The sequence below is a fragment of the Gobio gobio genome, assembly GCF_949357685.1.
Source record: "Gobio gobio genome assembly, chromosome: 18".
Taxonomy (NCBI): domain Eukaryota; kingdom Metazoa; phylum Chordata; class Actinopteri; order Cypriniformes; family Gobionidae; genus Gobio; species Gobio gobio.
In genome coordinates, this window is record NC_137111.1 from 15,838,692 (window position 1) to 15,851,965 (window position 13,274).

General features: G+C 39.8%; 1 protein-coding gene across 1 annotated transcript in view; it reads right to left on the reverse strand.

Moving 5' to 3' along the window:
• thada (THADA armadillo repeat containing) overlaps positions 1-13,274 on the reverse strand; it is a 157,560-nt gene that overhangs the window by 27,005 nt on the left and 117,281 nt on the right. Inside the window, 3 exon segments of the mRNA XM_079842969.1 lie at positions 2,049-2,078; positions 2,081-2,130; positions 4,519-4,631. Coding sequence (XP_079699095.1) covers positions 2,049-2,078; positions 2,081-2,130; positions 4,519-4,631 — 193 coding nt within the window.

Below are 13,274 nucleotides of genomic sequence, written 5' to 3' on the forward strand. Positions count from 1 at the left end.
ATATATATATATATATATATATATATATATATATATATATATATATATATATATATATATATATATATATATATATATATATATATATATATATATATACACAAAGACGCGCACACACACACGTCCTGTTTCAGTGAGGAGTGCATCAGGATGGGAATACATGCAAGAACTGCCCAGAAAATTTCAGCTCCTACTTAATAGTTCCAAGACGAATGAAAAAGCAGATTGTTAAGGTCATTCTGACCAGTTTGAAAGCGTTAGTAACACATTAAAAAGCTAGTTTCTTCAGAGAGAGAGAGAGAGAGAGAGAGAGAGAGAGAGAGAGAGAGAGAGAGAGAGAGAGAGAGAGAGGAGAGAGAGAGAGAGAGAGAGAGAGAGAGAGAGAGAGAGAGAGAGAGAGAGAGAGAGAGAGAGAGAGAGAGAGAGAGAGAGAGAGAGAGAGAGAGAGAGAGAGAGAGAGAGAGAGAGAGCAATAGAAATAAAAAGTGTGAATCTCGCATTACTCAGTAATATTAACACACGTAATGCTATGGAGTTAGGGTTTGTCTTAGGGTTGGTTGCTTGTAATTATGCACAATTTACTGTTTTTACTATAGCATGTATATGTAATGTACAGCAAGGGTACTGTAAAATAAAGTGTTAAAGGCTATTTTTAGGGACCATTATATTGTATTTATTTTTTATTATTTTAAAGATTCATTACTTAATACACTTATTTTAATGACAATTAGACAAATATTTTTATCCACCCAACATCTCATACCATAATGTGTCCAAATGCTTTATTTATGTTTATGATATCTATTGCTTCTTTGAATATATTTTTTTAATTCAAAAGATTTCTTTGCATTAGTCATTAGAATGACATGAAATTTTAGCAAAATGCAAAAATGGTTGCTCCAATGGCATATTACTTTCTTCTGTGTAAAAAAAGATGTTTCCCATACAATGCAAGTAAACCGTGACAAGGGCCACTCAAGTTGCAAAAGGACCAAAAAAACACTATACATTTGCCCATATGCCTTCTGTGCTACAGTAATGTATATTCCAAGTCTTCTGAAGTCCTACATTGGAATTGATGTCAATAAAAACAAATAGCATTGTTCCTTACATGTCTCTCTACTAACACAACATGGAAAGTTTGAATATGAGCAAGCACAAATTAATTTAGGAGCTCTGGCATAGGGAAGATTTCAGTGTATAACAATCAGAATTTTGGTGTTTCTCACTAAGATGTAATATGACCTCAGAAAACTTGGAATATAGAAATTAAATATAACCAATAATATAATCTATACAAGTCTTTTTTTAAATCATTTTAACTTGACAGCTCCTTTTTGTCATCTGCTTTCATAGTATGGCAAAGAACATTCAGCCTAATATGTCTTTTTGTATTATCCAGTAGAAAGTAGATATATGGCTTTGAGAATTTTGACAGTTTTTATTTATAGGCGATTCCTTAAACTGAGAGAGGAAAACGCCAGAAAGAGTGTGAAATATAGAGACAGATAGAGTGATAATTTACGTTAAGAGAAATGAAAGGAAAGGTAGACAGAGATTAAGAGGGTGTTAAGACTGAGAGTACAGGGCAGAGTGTAAAAATAAATCTCTGCACAGCACAAGGCGTCGTGTGTGTGTGTGTGTGTGTGCGCGTGCGTGCATGCGCGTGTGTGGTGTGTGTGTGTGAGAGAGAGTGAGTGCACCCATCGTTTGTTATGTAAGTGATGGCAGGCGGGTGGGACTGTAAGAGTATGCTTGTTTTAAAATGATAAACACCGCCACCATGCCCACATGTGTGCGACACATGGGGCATGCAAACACGCAGTTCCACCCCTTTTAACTGGGTCACACGGGCACAATTGGACCATCTGTCAGAGACAGTTTAGCGTTTTTCTTATTCAAAGACCCACAGGCCTCCAGCACACTCAAAATAACACACATTCAAGCAGACACCACATTTCCTTGGTATATAACTAGACTGGAAGTTGTACATTTGGAAAAAAGGACATTACACTTACTTTGCTACAGACAGTGTTTTGAGCTCTTACCTGACACAGGAACAGGAATACAACCACAAGACAGCCCAGCAGGTCTAGAAACGCACCACGTGTTACCAGACACAGATTCCGCCTGTCAATTTGTGTGAGAGAGAGATTAAGTTGATGATAATTTTTTACTTTAGCATTTTGTTGCATTTGTACAGTAACATCACTTTATTTTTCAAGTGTGACATGCACAGGGTGGGATTAAAAACAAACAAATAACAAAAATACAGAGGGTGGATATTTGAAGGAGAATGTCATCATTGAAATTGTAAAGTAGAAATTAATGCAAATGCAGAAATAAAGTAATTCAAAAAATGAACAGTAAAATACAGTTTTTTTTTTAGCAATTAGCTAATTTTTTTAAAATTAACTTAATGACTATACATTTATTTCTTACAGTTAGTCTCAGAAGGATCTCTAATGTTTTATGCCAGTGGGAAAACTTATATCACCATCTACTGTCAAAAATAAGAAATGCATCCAGAAGTGCAGATAAAAACGTATGAAAAAAAAAACAACCAAGCAAGGATGAGGCAAGGAAATGGGCGTATGTGTCAAAACACTTTTGAACCACTGTATTATCGTCAGAGTGACTGATAATGTATCCTGGCTGCAATAGAGAGCAGAACAATTCAGTTCACACTGATTGTAGATGCTAGCATAAAGCATCACATGTGCTGCCCCATGGGCACAAAGGGAATTCTGGGCCCTCTGTCTCAGACAAACCTGCAGGGGTAACATTTTTGGGAGAGGGTTTATGTGTGTGTGTGGATAGAAACAGCGGTAAGTATATGGAAGACTAAATCAGTAGTGTGTGTCTGTGTGTGTGTGTGTGTGTGTGAGTGTGAGTGCGAGTGCGAGTGTGTTGTGTTGTGTGTGCACAGCAAACGCTCATGGGCATGGGCGAGAACAAGAGGGCCAGTGTTCAGGGTTGACGTCAGTATTTCATCACTGAGATATTAATAACACAAACTCTCCCTCTCTTTGAATGCCTGGCTTCATCTTTTTGTGTTCCTCTGTTGCTCTTTAAACACAAAATATTACTCAGAATTCAACAAATTACCAAGCTAAGGATTATGGGGAAATATGGTCAGATGTTTGGGATCGCTGTAATTTCATTTTTATCCCTCTATCTCCAGTTTCTCTTTCATTATTCTGCCATTTTCATCCCATCTTTGAACATGTTTGGAATGGTATACTACTAAATGAAATTGTCCAAAATGTCTTGGTATGCTGAAGTATTAAGTGTTCCTTTCACTGGAACTAAGGGGCCAAGCCCAAGTCCAAGCCCAAGCCCAACCCCTGAAAAACAACCCCACACCATAATCCCCCCTCCACCAAATTTTACACTTGGCACAATGCAGTCAGGCAAGGACAGTTCTCTTGGCAACTGCCAAACCATCTCATCCATCGCTTTGCCAGAAAGAGAAGTGTGATTCGTCACTCCAGAGAACATGTCTCAACTGCACTGTGCATTTACACCACTGCATCCGACGCACTTGGTGATTTAAAGCTTGGATGCGGCTGCTCAGCATGGAAACCCATTCCATGAAGCTCTCTACGCACTGTTCTGGAGCTAATCTAAAGGCCACACAAAGTTTGGAGGTCTGTAGCTATTGACTCCGCAGAAAGTTGGCGACTTCTGCGCACTGTGCGCCTCAGCATGCCCTAGCCGCGCTGTGATTTTACATGGCCTACCACTTCGTGGCCGAGTTGCTATTGTTCCCAATTGCTTCCACTTTGTTATAATACCACTAATAACAGTTGACCGTGGAATATTTAGTTGGAAATTTCATGAATGGACTTATTGCACAGGTGGCAACCTATCATGGTACCATGCTTGACTTCACATCTGAGAGCAACCCATTCTTTCACAAATGTTTGTAGAAGTAGTCTGCATGCCTGGGTGCTTGATTTTATACACCTGGGGCCATGGAAGTGATTGGAACACCAAAAATCAATCATTTGGAGGGGTGTCCCAATACTTTTGGCAATATAGTGTAGCACTGTCATGAGACAATATAGCATACAATTGTTTGAAATGTTTTTTGTTGGATGCAGTTTCACATACTTTTCTAGCAGGCAGCATACAGTGTATACTGTCCAGTATGCTAATATTTCATTGCTAACTTGTTCCATCTTACTCAACACAAAATCTCTCTCCCTCATTAAGGAGTTTGTTATAAAGCAACAGTATGGATGAGTGAGAGTGGTCAAAGGGCATGTGGCTGTGTCACTCTCCCTGCAGTGCTGCTGTCTGTGCGCTGGGTCAGTGAGCAGAGAGTAGCCTTTGAAACAGGAGCTCAGAACAGAGAGAGCTCAATTTATACACCAACGAGTTGCTATGTTATTTTGTAAAAGAATGTCATTAGCTAAAGCCAAACCAAAATTGCTTGTACGCACACTGTTTTTGCTGATATATATGCATATAGTGAAAAAGTAGTGACCAATGTATAACCCTGACAGTACCCACCTTGTAGCGAGCCACAGCCGTGGAAAAATGGCACTGGAGAGGTCACAGTCCTGCTTATTTTCTGACTGGGGTCTGTGTGTGTCTGTCAGGTAGGAACGTAACAATGACAGCACCTGTGAAGGAGATGATACACCTTTACTATTAGAATAAGTTGGAGAGAAAAAGATAGTGTGTTCATAAAAAAAATTATACAGAGATATCAGTACCATCAGACTACAGTGAAATAATCCGATCAGAAGCAGAGAAGCAGAGTCTGTGTACCCATTGCTACCCTTAATTGTGATCATAGATCACAGATGGAGAAATCAGACTTAAATCAGAGAGATCATAAGGCATGAGCAATATCAGATACATAAATCGGAGATCAGAGAAATAAATAAAAGGGATCAGACTGAGGAATCAGGGAGAGTTTAGACAGAGATCAAAGAGAGATTTCAGACAGATAAATAAGAGAGCGATCAGACAGGACACATCAGACAGAATCAAAGAGAGATGTCAAATACATAAATCAAAGATGTGTCAAATAAGAGAGGGATCAGATAGACAAATCAGAGGAGGAGAGAGAGATCAGACAGAGATCAAAAACAAAATTCAGACAGATGAATCAGAGAGATCAGACAGACATTAAAAAAGATCAAATAGCGAATCAGAGAGATAATCACAGGGGATCAGATAGATTAGAGGGAGATCAGATCGAAATTATACCAATTAATCAGTCACCAGAAATACAAATTCAAAATATAAACTCTGATATTAGATAGACATCAAACAGGAATAAGGAATCAGACATACAACAAAAAGGCATTAGACAGATAATTCACAGAGGGATCAGATGGAGATCAGACATAGCAATTGGAAAAGCACCAGACAAATTAGAAAGACGGATCAGATTCTTCATTATTAGTTAATCTTTCTTAATCTGAAATATGTCTTTCTTATTTATTAGTTCAATTAACATCAATGCATATAACAGTCTATAGAGAGAGAAAGAAATTTAAGGATAGTAGATGGCTCTATGCATGCCCGGTTAAAGAGTGTAGAGAAGGCTGAAATAGTCTCTTTACTGGGATACAGCCGCAATGTGGAAGCCACTCATTATGCCCCGGGAGGGAGAGGCACACGGCAAAACAAGTTTGACCATGAAATACCAGGCCTGGCCTTCAAGCTGCGGACACCCCCCGACACTAGCGGCCCACACCCTGTCTCCCACACATCTAGCCCAGGCCTGCTTGTGCCATCGGGTGGGAAGGCCCATGACGGCCGGCCTCTTCTGCGCCCTCGGAGAAAAGTGTGTGTATTTATAGTGACGAACTACACAACTTGTGACTGACCACAAACCGATGGCAGCGTCTAAGGGCAAAAATAAACACCCCATAGAGGTCCATAATTCAGCGTACAGAGAGACGTGCACACATTTAGAAAAGAAACATGCAAAAACAAACACCAGCACACTGCCTGAATGCAGTCCTAGATGCTGACCTTTGACACACTAAGGCCGTTGGGTCGACTGTGAAATAAGACTGCAAGGAAACGTTTTAAAAGCCAATCTGTGTGCGGATGATTTTATGAGAAGATTTGGAAAGTCTGGACACAATCTAAATCTAATTAAGCTCATTTGTCTCATCAGTTTGACTTTTTTTTATAGGCTTTTCCTTAAAGAAGAAACAAAGCTTGTGTGAGTGGGTGTTTCAAGGCTGTTTGAAGCGATCACAATCCAGAGCGTTGGCAGCAATGCACAACCGAGGAGGAACACGCACACACACAATGACATGTACTAAACCGGGTTGGATGAGACATTTTCGTGTGACAAATAATTTGCTTGTTAATACTGAAAACAAAAATCATGCCAGATTAATCTCAATGCAAATCAGGATCTCCCCAAAATGTTTAATACACAGTTATGCAGAGTGGTATTTTAGACCAATGAGGTCTCACTGTGGGTGGAGCTACGAGCAAAAAAAAAAATATCTGAGGAAAGGTAATATATTCATTAATGCACACTTCTCTTCCACTCTGATGCACTTTGAGAAATATTCAGTTTTTTTTGGTGTGCAAGAAAAGTAAAAGAGCACCATTACATAAAAAACCTCTGTCTGGCGTCTTTATATTAATTTAACATTTATTTGATATGCACATATTATTAGTTGACATGTTAAAATACATTTTTTCATTTGTAATTAAATTTTCTCTGTCACAAAAATAATAAAAATAATCGGGCTGTTCTTTTTCATTCCCTTTTTAAAAAAAAACAACAAATCAGACTGGGACTGCTTTCAAAAAATATATAAATAAACATTGGACTGCGCTCAGTTAAAAACAACAACAACAAAAGACTCAATTCTAAGACAATGGTTAGAGGACTGAATCAGTAAACACTACCTCGAGAGCATGTGTGTGTGCGTGGAAGACCCGCATTGAGTGCAGTATGTCTGCTGATCTGATTTAATGTTTTCAAAACACACAGTGGATTAATTTCCCCGTGGATCCTGGATGTTACCTAGGACTTTTGGAAAAAAGTTGTTGCCGATGCATCAGGTTAGGTTAGTGCTGCTCAATCTGTTTCCCTCGTTAGCCGGCTTCTAAAGGGAACCAGTGAGTTATGTCAACAGGGATTTTTAAGTGAACTCTGCAGGGTTCAAGCGTTTACTCCGCAGAGCTGGTTTTGTAATCAAAATGGCACTTCGAAACACTGTGCTGACACACTTCTTCATTTCATCCTGGTATATCAACTCTCTGTAATGCAAATCAAGGACTGTGGGTGTGTTGTGTTACAGAAGGTGTATATACAGTGAAGCTATTTTTATGTAGGCTTACACACATCCGCTTCAACAGAACAACAAAAAGTCTTTAATTCAGGGCCGAGACAACAACATCTGAAACCCGTTTTCCTCCCACCCACAGGCTTTTTTTTTTTTTTTTTTCGTATTTCACTTTCTCTAGCCATATCGGTTTTCTGTTTAAGCATAAACACACTGTTACATTTGCTTATGGTCAGTAATGTCCAAAGGAAAGTTGAAGTGATTAATTATTTGTACTACAGATTGTGATTACTTTTTGGTGGGTGATATCTAGAATCTAGAATATCAATTAAAACTTGGGGAAATGGTCTTTTGCCTCAAATTAGAACAATCTACATTATATAACTGACATAAAGTTATGACCAGTCTTATGATGGGTTCAGATATCACCATACCAGAAAAATTATCTGATCACCAACCACAACTTTCAGATGGCATATTTATTTTTTAGCTCAACTGTCACAGAATGGAAAGCACAGGATTTCAAAGGCAGCGAAGGATACATCTAAGTTGCCTTGAAAAATGTATCAGATGAAGGTATCTCAGGAGACAGGAAGTGAAGCTAACATTGGATTCGGACATGCCTTAATGTCTTTCTACATTGGAATGCATCCTCTGAAGGCAGCATTTTTAAGTCTCCTTCTAGTCAATAATTGTATCCCTTAAAACTCATAACTTTTTTCCCCTGTAAAATAGCTTGAATGTAACTACACCCTTGCTTAAATTTGGTATACGCAGACCAAGGGATATGCAAATTAGCCCCGCCTCCACTCACTCCCACCAGCTCAGAGACCCACTCGGTCAACTTTTACTCAAGTTACTGTAGTAAACGCTGCACAAAGGTATCGCACTTTACAACGTCGGACACATATCAACAATTAATATGATTAGGCTTTTGCTTAATTACATTATCAAACAGCTAATTATGTGTTGCTAATGTTACACAAACCATGTGTAACCATAACCATATCTAAAAATCAGCATCCTTAGAAACGGTTTGAACACCATAGAACATCAGTGGAGAAAGGCATACAGTTCATCATAACATCATAATATAAATCATATATAAAATTCACCTGTTATATTGCTACAGGTACCCGATTTTTCATATCAACAGAAAAATATACCAGGCTTACCTGGCTTCTCGAGACTCCCCTGCTTCACAGCATAGTAATGATGATGCTAAAGCCCTGCCCACACGTTGACGTGATTGGATACAAGGTAGTTTGTGACATAAGAAACACCAGCGATTTCAAAGCGCATATCAGAGACTGTCTTGTTTGGTTCACTGAATTTTTAAGGAGAAAATACTCCGCAATGGTGTAAACTTATGAATTTGCACATGGTTTGTCTGAAAGCATATCAAAGCTTTCGGATGCAGCCATTGTGGATGACAAGATTACACAGATTTAAAACATGGCGAAAAGAGAGACGATGCTAGGTGGAATTATGCAATGGAGGAAAGGTTTGTGGAGCTATTTACAGCAATACCCCTGTCTTAATGTTTCCTCGAGGGACTACCATGACAGAGTGACAAAAGATAAATGCTAGCGGTAGTGGATAAATGATAGCGGAGGTGCTTCAACAACCCGGTGAGTACTGGAATTAGCATTAAGCTAATACTTCAGTTGTTTGTTTATGCAAACATATTGCAAACATGTTGTTTATGCAGTCGCTAGTTCCGCCTTCTTGATGACATCACACATGTTGTTAAAGAAGGAAAGTGGTGATTGGTCGAGAAGCAACATGCAACATCAAGCAACATCTAACATGTTTTCTTAGCAACTGAAAAGCAATGCCCTAGCAAACAACCTACATTAAAGGTCCCATGGCATGGCATTTTTCTATTATTTTATAATGTTTCCTGAGGTGTACTTATATTGTTAGTATGATTTTTACATCATAAAATGTCATAATTTAGAAATAAAAGCCATTTTTTCTATACTGATGTTTGCCCTCTGGCTGAATGCCCTGTTTCAAGAGGCGTGTCTGCTGTGAGACTTCAGTAAAAACGCCCACTGTTGTGATTGGCTGACATCTTTGCATTTGAATGAGTATCAGATCTTGTAGCGGAGGGGGCGTGGTTTAACGAGGTCTACCAGGCACGAGCAGAGCCTGCTGCCAGAGAGACGGATGGACCTGAGTTCACTTCTCATCAGTTCTGTCAGTACGTCTCAGTTCAGTGAACTGTTTTAGTTACTAGCATATACTACAGGTTATTCGTTTATTTCTAGTCGGAGGGGCTGTCACTCATGTCAGAAAGTTAGTAACTCTAGTAAATTATGGATCAGCGCTGACTGGAGACATGAACCGTTTAGAATGATTCAGTCCGATTTGGTGAACTGGTTCGGTTAACTAAAAAGAACCGGTTCAAAAGAATGATTTGTTCGCGAACCTGACATCACGGACCAGAGACAGAGCGATTGCTAACAAAGTTATTTATAGTAACTACTGATTTGTGAGAGCGCTGTCTGTCAGCGCAAGTTTATTTTGTTTGTATCTGAGAGTTCTGAATAAACACGAGTCCCAGTCACGCCGAGTCCGACTTCATCCTTATTCTACCAACTTTGTAACACATGCAATGTACCATTACAGCTTTCAAGATGAGCAAGTTACGAGTAAGTGTTGATTCGAATGTAATCCAGTTTATTGTGGGGATAGCTGGCTAGCCCGGATACGCTCACGCTTACCCCCCTTCTGCTTAATCTCACGCCGCGTATGGCGGCGCCGCTGTGGGCCAGATGCAGTACTGGGGGTCGGTGATGTTGAAGGCCGACCGGCCAGTGCAGCCCGAGCTTCGGCGTGTGTGAGGTTTATCTCTAAAGAGATGTGAGTCTGCCGATGCTGAGCAGAAACTCATGACTGTATGCACATTGTAGAATAGATAGACGCGATGAGGACGTACAAAAACACTGACTCACAAGATAGAAAACACCATTCTGTCGGGAGAGAGAGAAGCCGCAGCGTGTGCACGAATAATAAAGTTCTGTGTGAACTTGAATAATTAGCTACACATCAGAAATCACTGATCACAGATCAGAAGGAACTGAAAAAAGACTTCTGTTTTCGTTTATACATCCAGAAACTGCCAGCATTCACTCGTTCACAAGCCATGATCTCTCGAGGACAAATATGGCGCTTGCATGGGCGTACAAAAATCTCTGGGTGGAGGAAAGGGAGGTAACCGTTCCTGTTATGACTTCATAACAGGAGACTTCAAGATTGGCTAGTCTGGCCTGTCATTTTCTCAAAGGCAGAGAAAGACAGCCAGAACTCGGTTTACAATGATCAAAATTTCTAGCCACTTGGGGACAATATTCAGGCTAGGGGAACTCATATTAATGTTGAAAAACTTTATAAAATTACAATTTCATGCCATGGGACCTTTAATAACATGGTGGTAAGTTTTGTAAGTCCTAATCAAATTTTTTTTACCAGCTATTATCAAGGTCTAGAATATTATAGTTATTTTTTGTCAACTCTCATTGCACATAAAAGACTCCAGTTTAAAGGGATAGTTCACCCAAAAATAAGTTTAGTGTTTTGGGTTTTGAACGACATGAGGGTGAGTAAATGATTACAGCATTTTTGGGTGAACTATGCCTTTAAGGTTTTTAAAACGAACACGGACACAAAAACAAAGCCATGCATGCGCAGTGCCATCTTTATCCATCTCTTAGGCGATGCTGCGGTACACACGTACACCATTCCTGCATGCAGTTCAGGTATTCACATCAGATAGCACCATGAGGGCAGTTCTCCAATGAAAATGTTACATTATCACAAGCTGATCTGAACATATTTCACCCCCCCCCCAGCCCCCCATCACACACACAGACAAGATGTGCAGCGTCTGTTATCTGTCCCTAATCTTGTCGTACACACAAACATCCAAAATTTCCATATTCAAAGAGTCAAGAGAGAGTCACTGTGACACAGTGAATCGGAATCGACAAAAGGTTAAATACAGGAAAATAAACAGCCCTTTCACTATCCGTTTCCCTTTCATTTGTTGTCTCTTTCATAGTGCATGTAGTTCTCTTTTTATTTATATTTGATATATGCTTGCTTATTGGTCTTTTACAGTGCAAACAGGATCAAAACAGAATGGAACTGTGCATAACAACAAATAATACAGTAACTTTGCAACTACATGTCAGCTTACTCTCATTAGAGTATTAGCAGACCATAGTAGACTGTTAGGTTAGGGCTAGATGTTAGGGTTTAGTTTACTAGAATAAGTTGATATGTAGTTGAGAAGTTACTTATAGTCAGTAGAATGTCTGTTGGGGGACCAAGTGTTAACAGATATTAAATAAACAGTCTCCTAACTATCTAAGGAGTGTTAATTGACATGTAGTTGGCAAAGTTACTTTACTAGAATGTGTAAAATAGATTATCGAAACAAAGGTTAACTAATACATTTTTTAAATAAAAAATATATGAATAAAAAAATAGTGTACATATAAAAATATCACTACAGTTCAAAAGTTTGGGGTCAGTACAAAAAGTAAGAGAAAAGTCTCTTATAAGTGCTCAACATTAATGTTTGTCCAATTGTCCAGGAAAAGTTTTTTTGAAAGGCAAAAGAAAGAACAGTTTACTTGCCTTGTGAGACAAGTAGCATGATTAAAACGTCAATAACAAAAAATAACCAAGGAAGCACTGAAACTTCGGCCACCAAAAATGCTTGGATGAGAAAGATTCTGATTTTATTAAACTAATCTCACCCACGAAACGCCTAAATACAGACAGCACATCACATGCCCCACCAGGGACAGTAACATACTGGACCATTGCTACACTGTTTCAAAAGATGCGTATCACTCTGTCCCCTGAGTGGCATTGAGACTGTTTGGTTCATCTTCTCCCAGCAGAAACTTAAATCTGCTAAGCCTGTAGTAAGAACTGTAAAGAGACGGACCAAACAGAGCAGGATCTACAAGACTGTTTCAACTGCATTGATTGGAGAGTTTTTGAGGCCGCAGCCACTGACACATGACATCCTACATCAGCTTCTGTGAGGACATGCGTGTTCCCACCAGGACATTTGTAACATGTAACAATGATTTGCCATGGTTCACTGCAAAACTTAAACAGCTTTACCAGGCCAAAGCGGATGCCTACAGGAGTGGGGACAAGCCTTGTGCAAACAGGCCAAAACACACTGAATAAGGAGATAAGAGTACCTAAGAGAAGCTACTCTGAAAAGCTGAAAAACCCGTTTTCAGCTAACGACCTTGCATCAGTATGGAAGGGACTGAAAGCCACAACCAGCTAAAAGCCACCATACCCCAGCACTGTGGAGAATCAACAACTGGCCGACAATCTCAATGTGTTTTACTCCAGGTTTGAAAAGCCAGGTCTCACACCCCACACCCACTCTGACCGTCTCTTCACACAACCATCAACACCCCTGCCCCCTACTGCTTCTCAGTCTGCACTTAAGATCTGTGAGGAGGATCTATGCCGGGTCTTCAGGAAACAAAAGATAAGAAAAGCCAAAGGCCCAGACAGTATCTCACCAGCCTGTCTCAAAGCCTGTGCTGTCCAGCTGTCATCCATCTTCACACTGATCTTCAACAGATCACTTGAGCTGTGTGAAGTTCCCTCCTGCTTCAAACGGTCCACCATCATCCCCGTACCAAAGAAACCAAACCCATCACAGGACTAAATGACTACAGACCTGTTGCTTTGAAGTCTCTGGTCATGAAGTCATTTGAGAGACTGGTGTTGGCCCACCTGAAGGACATAACTGGACCCTTGTGGACCCCCTGCAGTTTGCTTATCGAGCAAGCAGGTCTGTGGATGATGCAGTCAAAATGGGACTGCACTACATCCTGTAACATCTGGACAAACCAGGGACTTATGCAAGGATCCTGTTTGTGGACTTCAGCTCCGCTTTCAACCCCATCATCCTGGATACCCTACTGAATAAACTGACTCTCTGAACTCACA